General features: G+C 43.2%; 1 protein-coding gene across 4 annotated transcripts in view; it reads right to left on the minus strand.

The window, feature by feature from the left end:
- The window catches only part of PLCB1 (phospholipase C beta 1), a 698,632-nt gene that overhangs the window by 172,270 nt on the left and 513,105 nt on the right, over window positions 1–13,257 (minus strand). For all 4 annotated transcript variants that reach the window (XM_075925686.2, XM_075925693.2, XM_075925689.2 and 1 more), the window contains 2 exons: window positions 8,283–8,440; window positions 1,958–2,040 (listed from right to left, as the gene is read on the minus strand). In XM_075925686.2, coding sequence (XP_075781801.1) covers window positions 1,958–2,040; window positions 8,283–8,440 — 241 coding nt within the window. The remainder of the gene's footprint in view (window positions 1–1,957; window positions 2,041–8,282; window positions 8,441–13,257) is intronic.

Raw genomic sequence — 13,257 nt, forward strand, 5'->3', positions numbered from 1 at the left:
AGGGATGATAGCTAGTTATTATAGCTTCTATTACTTCCTAAAGAAATTTTGCTCTGTGAATTGGTCAGAGTATGTCTACACAGTAGCACATACCTCAAAAAAGCTATGCAATTTGAGCTACACAAATTGCGTAGCTTATTTCGAAATAGCTTATTTTGAAATTTGGTGCTGTCTACACACAGCACTAATTTAAAAATAAATCGCTATTCTGGAGTCTTCCTTAGCCCTCGTGCAACAAGGTTTACAGGAAGACGGAATAAGAAGCCTGTTATTTCAAATGTATTTCAAAATAATGGATGTGCTGTTAAGACGCGCAGAATGCTATTTCCGGAAAACGGATGCTATCCTGAAATAGCGCCTCTGTGCAGACGTACCCTCAGTGTGCACAGTGCATTAGTATCCACTGGTAACCAAATCCATCCCTTTTTCATTTTATCTTTGTCCAATAGGACAAAAAGTGGGAGTCTCAAATTCCTTCCTGACTCCATGACTAACAAAATATATTTTAGAGGTTGGGGTTAGTGGATAATGATTTTCTTTCACAGAAAACTTTTCAAATTTTTTCCCAATCAAATTGGCACAGAATGTCAAACTCTTGAACATTTTGCCCGCCCCAATATGAGAAAAAAAAATTATTTCCAGTCAATCAAAATATTTTGTTTTGCATTCAACTTTTTAAATTCAAAATTATTATTACCTATATTTCTAAATGAAAAGTTGTTCCAAACCAAACAATGAGAACTTCTCGTGTCGAAAATGTCAAAATGAGATGTTTCAACAATTTCAAGGCTTGTTTCCCAAAAGATTTTTAAATCAGGAAATTTGTCAAAACTAGCCCTTTCTTGCAAAAAAAGTTTTGGTTTTTGACAGATCTCATTTTTTGCCAGAAAAAAAGGTTTTCTTGAAAAATTTCTGAATAGCTCCAGGATTCATACACTCACATTCTCTCTCCTCCCGAGGACAACTTTCCAGTCTCATTTACAGATCTACAACTGTAACTGTCTTCAGGCAGAACCAAACCCAGGATTTCATCGCATGTGCTTCTACAACTTGAGCTATGAAGCCAGCTGGCTCTCACATATGGCTGTAGAGCTCACTCACTCTTATCTCTTGATGTAAATGGTCTAAGTGCCACTACATGGGACAGTGATCCACACCCAGTAGGTGTGTGGGTTACACTACCTTAAAGGAAATTGCTGTGCACATTAGAACAGATTACAGAGCATGTTCTCAAGCTGTTTCATTTTTGTTATATTTGCTATCAATGGGAATTTCACATACCTTGCTGCAGTAGTGCCTCACCCCAGGAGAAAGCCCATTAAAGTCACTGAGGCTACTTGGACACAAAGAGTATGTCTACACTGCAATGCTATTTCGGGATAAATAGCTACCCCACATCTTTTGAACGCGTCCGCTATTTCGAAATATAGCGGATGTGCTATTTCGTCATCCCTGTAAATCTCATTCTACGAGGAGTAAGAGATGACTCGAAATAGTGCTTTATTTCAAAATTTGGCGCTGTATAGACAGCGCCAAATGACAAAATAAGCTATTTCGAAATAGACTCGAGATAAGCTACGCAATTTGCATAGCGCAAATTGCTTCTCTTATTTCAAGTTTCAGGTGCTGTACAGACACACCCAAAGATACTAATCAGTCTCAGTGCAGGTAACAGAATTTAACCAATAATTATTAAAAAAAATTTCCCTTCACAAACTAGGTTCTGACTCGCTGAGGTACTTTAGTACGTGCCTTACTTTAAGAAGGTGAGTAATCTCATTGAAATCAATCAGACTCCTCAAGTATTTCAAGCTATGCACATGTTTAAGTACCTTAAGGGCTTACATGTGGGTAATTATGACCGATGATAATTTATGATAACAAAAATGCTAAATAATCTTGTATCTCAAACACTGTAATATTGTATAATAAACATTGTAATACTGTAATTACTTACGAATCCACGTGGTTTTCAAAGGAAAGGAGGATTGGAAAAGGCGATGTCTTAAATGCACACTCAGCAATAGCTTCTATTACTTCCTAAAGAAAATAGGACACACATTGGTTACAAACCTCTCACGTCTAAAGGAGATACATTTTGGTTCCTGATCTAACTTACCTAGCTGCCAAGAAAATACAAAATACCTCAGTACTTTCCAAAGTCATGCCCAGATTTTTTATTGTGAACAACCTGAAAAGCTCTGGCTATGATTTTGGAGTCTGTTCTACAATCTAATCTCCAAATGATTGTAAGCTTAAAGTGTTATCTCATCTCAGGCATTTTTATGCCTCTCTGTGATTGAACTGATAGTTTATTGTAAAACTTTTTGCCAGTCATGATTCCATGCCTAAAGCTAAACCTGTCATGGTTTATTTTGAATAATTAAAATAATAATGTTTTCTTTGACATGCCTATCTTTCTAAGCAATATCTTTCTTTTTCTCTTTTCTTGTTTCTTCCTTTTCTTTTTCTTTATTTAATAAAATCCTTATTTACTCTTATGCACAAATTTCCAGTCCTCTCCTGTTTGATGTGGGAAGTCCCTTCAAGGTACAATATAAAAAAGACAGGGTGTAATAATCTATAAAACATATGAGTCAGAAATGGAACCATTTGTAAAGGCTGCCTTTCAGCGTTGACTGAAGATGGCAGTAGTTCTTCTATTCATTTTGGGAATTACTTTAGACAGTAATTTTAGCTACATACCCATTTTATCTTATATCAATACACTTATTGTTAGAAATAATTCATATTTCCTTCTTGGAATACAAATCTGCTTCCATATGAACTTGTTTTAGCATTGAAAGGCTGTTATAACAATACAGTGATAAAAACAATCACGACTCAAGTACCAAAAATCATAAAGTAGAATCAAAATAATGAGGGTTGTTTATTGGGAGTTTTTTGATTTGCCTTATGGATTCTGAACTTTTTGGGTACATCTAGAATGCATGATGATTTTGAAATAAGCTATTCCAGAAGAAATACTCCAAAATAGCATATTTCGAACTATCAAGTCTACACTACAGGGAAGCTTCAAAATTAGTCTGAGGCAGGCTCTCCTAATGTAGATGTGCTATCTTGATTTGAGCCCCGGGAGGCACTGGGGAGTAATTATTTTGAATGGCCTTGTGGAGGAGTTATTTCGAAATAGCGGCATTATTCCTTGTGTAATGAGGTTTACAGAAGTTGGAATAAGCCGTCTGTTATTTTGAATTTATTTAGAAATAATGGTATTGCTGTGTAGATGCTCTCATTGTTACTTCCTAATAACGGCCGTTATTCCGAAATAAAGCTTCTGGTGTGGAGACGCACCCTTAGAAAGCTCCTTCCCAGCTCATCTTGACAACCATGAGGGTTAGAAATTAATTGTATTTTAATGAAAGCTGAGAGTCCAGTGCATTCACACAACTCCAGGGTCTAGGGTTTTAAGAAAAAACACCAAATACAGGAAGAGTTGACAACATTGAGAATATAATATTTATATTGTTCATGTCTCTATAGAGACATCAAATTAAATCTATACTGTATGGAGCAGACCCCCAGCTGAAGTCAATGGAAGAACTGAGTATATAACTATGTAACTATGTACATATGTGCACAGACACACACACTCCCCATATAATAAACAGCAAGTTTACACACTTAACTACCTTCCCAAAACTCAGATAATTAACCTATTTCTACCAAGATTATTTCTCATTCTTTACCTCTAAGCAACTTCAAAAGCCATTTGTTTTTTTCTTTTCCCAAATGTAGACTGAGTCTGTATCTAGCCATAGATTTCTAGTTATAAGTTACTTTACAGAAGTAAAATCAATAAATAAATGGGTCGGGTATCTCTTGACCCATTACACCTAGCAGTAGACACTGCATATGATTGGACAGTGCAAAATATTTTGTCTAGTTGAAACTTGCGTCTAGCCCAGGTAAATCACAAAATATCAAAGTCTTTACATTTGTGACACTGGGTGGGATTTTTTTTATTAGTGACTAGGTGATTTAGGCATCTAAGTCCCTTTGGAAAGCCAACATGGCTTGTACATCTAGTCATTAGGTCTTTGGAAAATCCCGTCCAATATGATCTACATACAGATTAGTTTAGCTCTTTTTTTAAATAAAGAGGTTTCTAAGATTTATTAGCTCTACTTTTTCCTTCCCTTTAGACACCATCACTTGCACACCCAGACTGCAAGAGCACCTGCACACATAATAAAAATAATCAAGCTGCAAGCCACCAACCCTATAGCATAAATCTATTTCTTATTTTGTATTAGACTTGGGCCGAGTAGTATTTATGGAATGCTCTTTCTAAGAGACCCCCATGCTCACGTCTGGGTGAAGGGTACAGCATGTATTACACTTTAGACATCTGCTAGTCAAAAGCAAAATTATCTTCTCAGATCCTCAAAGAGTGCAGCTAGCCGTAGGAATTGTGCATGGGCAGGGAGAGCACAGTACAAAAGCTAAGCACTCCATTGTGTATTTGGAAAGAGAGCTTTGCGCCACTTGTGGACTAGTTGTGTATAGTCATATGAAACTACTTTCTCGGCTGTCACGGCAACTCCTAAGATGGGATGAAAATACTGACTACAGGAGGAGAAAATGAAGCAGGGAAAAAGTCAGCTTGAAAGGGCTGGGATTGGCTGAATCTGTAAATATTGAGGTTCAAACATGGGGGTTAATGAATTGATGGCCCCCTTTGTAGATTCTGGGCTTTCTGCATCTTCATTTATAGACAGATTTGCTTTGGTCAGTGTCAAAGTCATGCTCAGATCCAGGTTTTGTTGCAGCAGGAGCACAACTTACTCGAAATGATTCTCCAATGTACACACACAAAATGTGTACATCTAGAAAGCAATTCCTGACTTTGACAAGAGGAATCTGGTTGGTTTTCTTATAAGGTCACACACTGGCAGCGGCTCCTAAACTGCAGCACACAGAAGCCTCACACATTGCTCCGAGTCATGAGAGGAAATAAAGAGCCAACACATGAAGCTGTTTCATGGGAAGTTCATATTACTTTTCATCTCTACCCTTCAGAAAATCTACCGATGTCAGTGAAAATTGACAGGCTGAGCAAACAGCATTGCCTGTGACAGTCACACCAAAACCACGAACGGATCAATGACTTCCCATCCAATAGCCAGAGCCAATGATTGTTCAGAAGTTGTTCACATACCTTGGATGTGTTATGTCCCTACCACTTTGCTCATTCTACGTCAGCCGGCATACACGTTAGAGATGTAAAGAGAAGTGGCAAGAAATAAATAAATGCAAAAGGACGTTTGCACTGGGGTGAATAAAAGGCTTTGATTATACTAAAATTGTTCTTCCTACCACTTCAGACATTAGTAAGACATGAACTTGGTCCTGAAATCTCTTGTGTCCAATTCTTGTGTATGCTTTAAAGAATCAGACAGATTTTGCATTATACTTTAGTACATGTCTGAGGAGAAATTGAAAACCATCTTATTTTATTAAACAGATTTCAGAAACCAAATTCTATGCACACCTGCATCAATTAATTTCTCAACTGTGAAATGGGAAGGTTAGTAATGATGGTACCAGAGGCTATATTTTGCAATTTCCCGTGACTAAATCTATCCTCGTAGTTAGAGAAAACGAAAGAAAAAAAAACCCCAAACAAACAGACGTGGTGCAGTTCAAGTGAAATGTAGATAGTTGGTGGTTCTGTTACTTATTTATTTTTTAAGTGAATGACTGTCAAGACAAGAAAACGCTTGTGCCTCACAGTGAAAATGATGGACACAAAATCGGTAACTGAAAATGGCCAAGCCTATTTCCTGTACTAAAAAAATACTCAATAGAAGGAGATATTTTCCCAAACGTCTTCTGCATATTAATAAGCCTAGAAATACATTTCCATAGAAAAAAAGGCAGAGGCCCTCCCTGAGTTACAAACATCCGACAAACAAACAAAAAGCTCACCTGCAGCCTTGGGGAGTGGGCAAGAGGCACAGGCGGTGGAGAGCAGTGCAAGCGATGGCTGGAGGACTCCGGAGGAGCAAGGGGCGGTCGCGTAGGCAGCCGCTTCCCTCCAGCTGCCAGCTGCAGGACGGTCCCCTGCTCCTCCAGCGTCCTCTGGCTGCATTCACACAGCTCACTGCCTCCTGGTGAATGGGAGCTGGAAGCAGGAGCCAGCGCAGAGCTCACAGGGATGAGGCTGGCTACACAAGCCAGCCCGCGGGGGGAGGGAGGGGCGCAACAGGGGGTTGCTCAGATGTCCCCTTCAGAATCTCCACCTAGTTCCTCCCCATCCTCTAATTAAACCTGCCTTTCTTTGAGCACCAGAATTCAAGGTTAAACAAAAACCTATTTCTCCTCTATATCACTGCAAATATACAATATTTCACCTGCATTATGGGTTAAATAGGCTTCTGTGGGCTAGCCTGGGAACCACCATTCGGGGCGGATGAGAGTGCTGCGGGGCCCCGGGCAGCAAAATTTCATGGGGCCCCCCCTTTGACACGGCGCATGCTCCGTGGCGCCACGGCGCATGTGTGGGGCCTCGGGAAGTGCAGGGCCCGGGACAGCCTGCCCGCTCGCCCTGCCCTAAATCCGCCGCTGCCACCCTTTATAACATTGTTTCAATGGGAGAATGCATTCCGAGTTCCAAAGAATTGACTTCCAAAGGACGGTTTGTAACACAACCCATTCGCAAGCTGGGGACTTCCTGTTTTTAGAAGGCATTTCTCTCACAACTCTAAAATGCTGCTCCTACCTAGCATTTTAGATAATGTACTGTCACCACTATCTAACATTTAGTGCTAGAGGCACGGCACCACAGCTTCAGATCCAATATATACTGTCAACGGAAAAGAAGAGAGCATTATGGGCAATATCACATTACTGCTGTGGACTAACATTCGCTATTGATGACCAAACACAGATGAAGTTCAGAAGCCTAGAAATATTCTCTCTCTCCCTCTCTTTCTCTCTCCCTCATTCTTTCTACGCTTCAGCTCCTACCCCCAACTACCAGATTTATCTTCATGAGAAGGTCCAGCACATGACGGCTAACTTTTTGATTCATTGTGACAAATGCTCAGGTCCCCTTGACACTGTTCCTCTCTCACCCCCTGGAGAGGCAGTCTACTGTCACTCTGCTTCTTGGAACGTACAGCTTCCTCCGTCACTTATTCACAGTTATTCTCTTGCTGCTTTCGCAGCTCCAGTGCTTTCGTTTCCCGCTCTATCCCCATTAACCCGCTGAGTCCCAGGCTGTGGAAACCAGACTGTTCTGGGGAATCATGGGAATAGCATCTCAAATGTCACTGAATGTGCCAGGCGTCTGGCAGCTTTTGAATGCCCAGAGGGGAAGAGGTCCTTTGCCACTATCTGTCTGCCCTCTTGCTTCCTTTCTCCCTCAGGGAATGCTACACAGCAGTTCTCCCTCCGGGCCTTTCTGTGGTGTTAGTGCTGATAGTCAGAACTGCCGGGGAAGAGGAATGAGGAACCAGCGAAAGGAGGGAAAACACATGTCAGCACACTTGGCAGGGAAGGGGAGAGTTGGAGCTTTTCCCCTTTCTCTGTCAAAATTCTCATCCAAGCCTTCTTCTCTTGGGCTGTGTCTATACTACAAGCCTCTTCCGCAAGAGGAGATGCAAATGGAGCACTCATTTGCATATGCCGCACTCTCATTTGCTTGTCCTCTTCGGATCCCTTTTGTGCAAGAGGTTTTTGCACGAAAAAGAGCTGTGTAGACGGCTCCTTTTTGTGCAAAAGGGGGGTTAAGTATCGATGCAGCCTTGTTTGGGCTCATTTTGTCATGGCTTCAGTTCCAGCTCTACCCACTCCCGCCTGTGCAGGATTCCCCTGTCTGTTTTCTCACCTGTACAAAGAACAGTGCTCACAAAACCCTCTATCCATAGCCAATTCCACTGGCTCCACATTCAGCTCAAGACTCCATTCACCCATGTCTCCTTTGTCTATAAAACCTGCCTATAAAACATGACTGGCTGATCTTTCTATCATCTAGAGCTGGCCTCTTTTCTGGCGTTGATGTGGTATCTCTACACTCGTGAACTTCTTCTTGCAGTATGGACTACTGAAACCTCCTCCCCGAGTCTCTCAGTCTTAATGGCTCTCCCTTTATTTTCAGCGCTCCTCTGAAAACATCTCTTTGCCTCTCCAGTTCTCATTCCTTCTTCCTTCACTGTATGAAGGCGTTTAAGTCTGCCATGTGCGGGAACACATTTTACATGCAAGAATGCCCCTCCCTCGCCAAGATAAAGTGACACTGTGTTGCCTCATCGTACCTTGAAGGATATTTCAGTGGTCATGGTGAATCCATGTGTAATGACTGGCTCTTCTTCTGCCGTTCGCCCCTTCCAACAGTCCAGCTCCACACAGCGGCAGCCTGACAAGAGCACTTGGCGATACATCTCTACTGAGGAGCTCCCAGCCAGCTGTCCAGCTGCAACAACATAACAAGGACATGGAACAAGGGGATTCATTCTGGGCTGCTAGGGTAATCTAATAATAATGAGTGCTAACAACATCATTTACCCTCTGGTGACAGGCAAGCTGTCAAAGACATCGATAGAGCATGGGATCTAAATGAAAATGACTTAATACAAGACGATGACACAGTCCAGATTCTGTCTTTATTTACAACACTGTAAATCAGGACTAACTCCACTGAAGGCCACAGAGTTACCCTGTTTCAAAGTCACCAAGAGCCCAGAATCAAGCCCTGAACAGACTGACACACCAGTCTCCTGTATTTCACATGTTTGCATGTTTAAAATGACTAATAAACGTGCATCTTTGACGTTGGCGAGATTTTTTTATGATTAATGCAAGACTTCATGGAAAAAAGGTTTTGAAAAGTTCCTTGTGAACCTTGTCTTCAAAAGTAAAAAGATCCCCAAGTTAGCCTGAATTCCACATAAAGTTTCTGTAGTCTCAGTTCCGAAGCACGTGTTACATTTTGAACAAGCAACACAAGATGCCGAGGCTACTCCACAAAACTGGAGCAAGCGGACCTCTTTTTGTCATAACTCACAATACAGTTTAGTGCCGGAGAAAACCAACAGCTGTCTAGTCACTAATGGCTCAGCATTAGCTCCCAAATCAATACTTACCATATTAATCAGATTGGTTATTTGGGTAGTTAAACTTCCTGAGATGCAAAAAATCTACTCATATTACCTGTTTGCAATACTGACGTATTGAATTTTTTTTTTTAAAAAAGAGCTTTTTCCCAATCATGGAGACTAGCAGATTTTTCCTCTCTTATTTAAACCATTTTTTTGTGTTTATGAAAGATTCTTGGCTTCCAGCTCTGGAAACACCTACTTTTACATCAGGTTCAGATCCATAATGGCACTGCAAAGGTCCTGTGGTAGAAAACTAAAGATAATGGAAGAATGGTCCCATGAGTAGTATGCCAGACGCAAATTGGAGTAACCTGGATTTAATGCCACAGATTTCCTCGGTTCCCATGGGAAAGTCATTTAATTCCTTTACACACAATTTTCCCGTTTGTAAAATGGGGATAAGTGTTTTCTTACCTCTTGGGATATGTCTACACGGAGGCAGTTTTTCAGAAGAGGAAATGCAAATAGAGCGCTCGTTTCCAAATCTTGCACTCTTGTTTGCATATCCTCTTCCGATCCTTTTTGCGGAAGAGGTTTTTGCGTTAAAAAGCCTGTGTAGATGGGGCCATTTGTTGGGAAAAAACCCGTTTTGTGCAAGAGCCCTTATTCCTCAAAAAATGTGGTCTACAGGATCGTGTGCAAAATGGGGTTTTGCTGACAAATGGCCCCGTTTACACAGGGCTTTCTAGTGCAAAAACGTCTTCCGCAAAACGGATCGGAAGAGAATATGCAAATGAGAGCGCAAGATTTGCAAATGAGCGCTCCATTTGCGTTTCCTCTTCTGAAAAACTGCCGCCGTGTAGACGTAGCCTTGGGGTTGTTGTGAAAATAAACATATTAAACACTGTGAGGTGTTCAGATATACTATGATAAGAGGGTTGATAGAAGTAGGTCAGAAAGAATGATAATGTGCCTGTCGATGAATGTACTTCTGATTTGCCATTTTTATGGCCTTTCTGTGGGAAAGTTCTTTGTTGGAAGCTCAACTCCTCTGGTGGCTCCCCTCAATTTAAATGTCCACTCTCTATTTTCTCCACTCTTTTTTCTTTAAGTAATGAAAAGCCCTCCTCTGGGTGTTGCTGGAATAATGTTTACAGTGCGGTGGCTGAAAACTAGTGGTCCTCACCCCTCTTACACCCAAGCATGCTCCCCAAATACCAGAGTTGGAGCCAGGAGTGGGGTTATGCCTTGGGGAGACACAGAGGAGTAAGGGGGCCACGGCTAAAACTCTGCTTACTATCTCCAAGCGTTGGGCCCCCAACAGAGCCCTGGGTGCAGGACCAGCAGCAGCCAGAAGCTGAGCCCATAGATGCGGGTTCAGCAGCAGATGGACTCCTGCATATGGAGCTGAAAACAGAGCTCCAGGCGGGGATCCAGCGGCAGCTGGGACCGTAGGTGCAGAGTAGAAGTGGCATCCTGGTTGCTGGGTTGGAAGCGCTGGGTCCTGAGTGAGGAGTGGCAGCTGGGATCCTGTACAAAAACTGAGCAGTGCTGCAGCACCCTCTGCACCTTTGGTTCCTACATCTGTGCCTCCTCTTTGAAAATGTTTATTTACGGATGGAGCCTGGGATAGAGATCTAAGGACTGAATTTTCAAAGGTGTTCTGCTCCTATTGAAGTCTGAGCATTTTTCCCCATTTCCATATGTTTAATGTATCTGTTGGTGTTTACAGGAACCTGGCTCCTTTCAACTCTTTCTCCCTGCCTCACTGTTATCCCCCGCCCCATTTCATATCTCCTTCCAGTTTCCCGTCAGTGTTTTCGCCTTTGATTCTGTACCATACGTTTTCAGAAGCAGATGGATGCACAAGTAGGGTAATCTTGCTTGCAAACACACCTGTGCCTACAATCTCACTGTCTGGGGTACACTATTGTTCATCCCCACCCCGCAGGATGCCCCCGTTGCACAAGCACCTATTTGTTTGCAGCAAGGCACAGATTTCGTGTCGGCATCCCAAGTGTCTGTTTTCACGAGGCATAAGGAAGTGGTCGAAAAAGGATTTCCCTTGTCGACCGATCCGCGTCTTGACTCATGCGCTGTGCCGATGATCAGCTGAGCCGGCACAGCGCGGTGGCCATTTTTATTTTAATGAAGCTGGCGATATTTATATCCTGGCTTCATTGACTATGTTAGGTAGCCTATTTTACGTGACTCTGTCGGCAGAGGCACGTAGTCTAGACATACCCTAGTCCTCTAATCCTCACTGAATTGTACGAATAAGGGGGAGCCTATTTTTGACCAAACCTAGTGTTCTTCCTGTGTAGCACAGGCCATGTGTCTCCCCCAAAATAAATCGGTAGCCTGAGGCCCAGTGTGCTACAGGAGCAGTCCTGGGAACTACAAGCTGTGGACTATAAACTGTGGCATGTTGCGAGAACTTCCTGGTTCCTGCCAGGATGTGCCCTCTGCTCTCCCAGCAAGGTCTCAGCAAGGACTGAGCTGGGAGCACGTAGGCTGTGTGCAGAGAAGAGGATGCTGAACTGGAATCCTGTTCTGTGTTCTTTACAGAGTAAAGCCTGTTCCCGGTGGTTGTTTGAGTGGGCCCGGCCTGAGGTGCGCACTCACTGACCCACAATGCAGAGCACACCAAGGAGCCTCAGGCCTAGAAGTTGTGCAAAAAGGTCACAAGGGTTCTCCTCTGCTGAATAATCTCATACGGGGCTAGTGAACAGGAGGGGCTACATATCCTAGAGCAGTGGTTCCCAAACTTTACGGCATCACACCCCCTTTTTGATTTTTGAGAAACCCTCACACCCTCCCCCACCTCCTAATAGCAGCAAAACTTGTTGAGCAAAAAAAAAAAAATAAAAAAAATAAACTGACCAAGTCCGAAAAACAAAAATAGCAGCGAAACTTATGAGGTAGACTGACGGTGGGAGAGAGGAAGCTGGGTCGCCTAGAGCCCCCCCTGGAATTTCTTCATGCCCCCCCCAGTTTGGGAACCCATGTCCTAGAGCATACATTTTTAAAAGAAAACTCTCAGTCAATAGCAGCACCTCACGGTGAGCATGACTCAAACCTGCACAGGGAAAGCCCATTGATTTTGAGTCCAATGTGTTAGCTGCATGTTCATCACAACTGTCTTGGCTGTCAAGGAGGCTGGTCTACTGTCTCCGTATCTCTGCACTTACAATTACCCCTTCTTCTTGCAAACAACATAATTAGCAGACATTTTTACTCAGATCTAGATTGTTAAAATTGGTTGAGTACCCTTGTGTGCACAGCCCCTTCTGTGTGTGAAAAACATGTAATAGATGCATTTTTTCTAGCACATGGCCTGTTGTGTGTACCCTTAAACCACAGCTTATCACTGCGATAGCTATGCTATAATGCCAGGTTTGCTAGCTCGTTATTCTTTCTATTATATAGTGGTAATTTAAAATTCTGTCGTGTAAAAAATCCTGCATCAGATCTGATATGGAATTGCCTGATTGCCAAAGAGGTAACTTCAAGTCTGAATTTCAATGATTGAAAGAAACAAAGAGCATTTGCTCCCATTGACCTTCCACTGTGAAGATGGTACCATGCTCGGCCTATGGTACATTGACTCCAGATATGTCATTTACGTAGGTGGAGCTGCGAACCTTAAACTGACCCTCCTGGTCTAGTATAGACTTGGCATGACAAGTGAAGGAACAGGAGGGCCAAGAAGAGGGCATTTTATGTTTGCAGTAAGAATGTAAGAATTACTTTGCTACACCAGAACAATGGTTGATCTAGACCAGTAACTAGTCATGCAGACTGGCCAATTTGACCTAACCATGTTAGTCTGAATCTGCAAAAACAATCAGGAGTCCTATGGCACTGTGATGGGACAGAGACGCCTCGCACTCCGGTCCCCATGGAGGCCGCGTACGTGGCGGTGCTCGGGCAGAAGCCGGGCGCTACGGAGCCGGCTGCTCCATGATCGGCGGGCCGAGCGGCCCCAGCGCTCGTTGGCCGGCGGTGTGCCGGATGCTCCTGGGCAGCCACCGTGGTGAGGCACCCAGGCCAGCCGGGGATCCCGGGTGACGTCACCACGGGGGCAACGTCACCACGCAGCCTTGCTGCCCAGCCGGAAGCGGGCCCACGCATGGGCCCCCTCCAGCGGCTAGCGGCGCGGGGATTTAAACCCCCGAGCAGCGCCGGTGGG

Source organism: Pelodiscus sinensis, chromosome 3 (genome assembly GCF_052426305.1).
Source record: "Pelodiscus sinensis isolate ZL-2025 chromosome 3, ASM5242630v1, whole genome shotgun sequence".
NCBI lineage: Eukaryota > Metazoa > Chordata > Testudines > Trionychidae > Pelodiscus > Pelodiscus sinensis.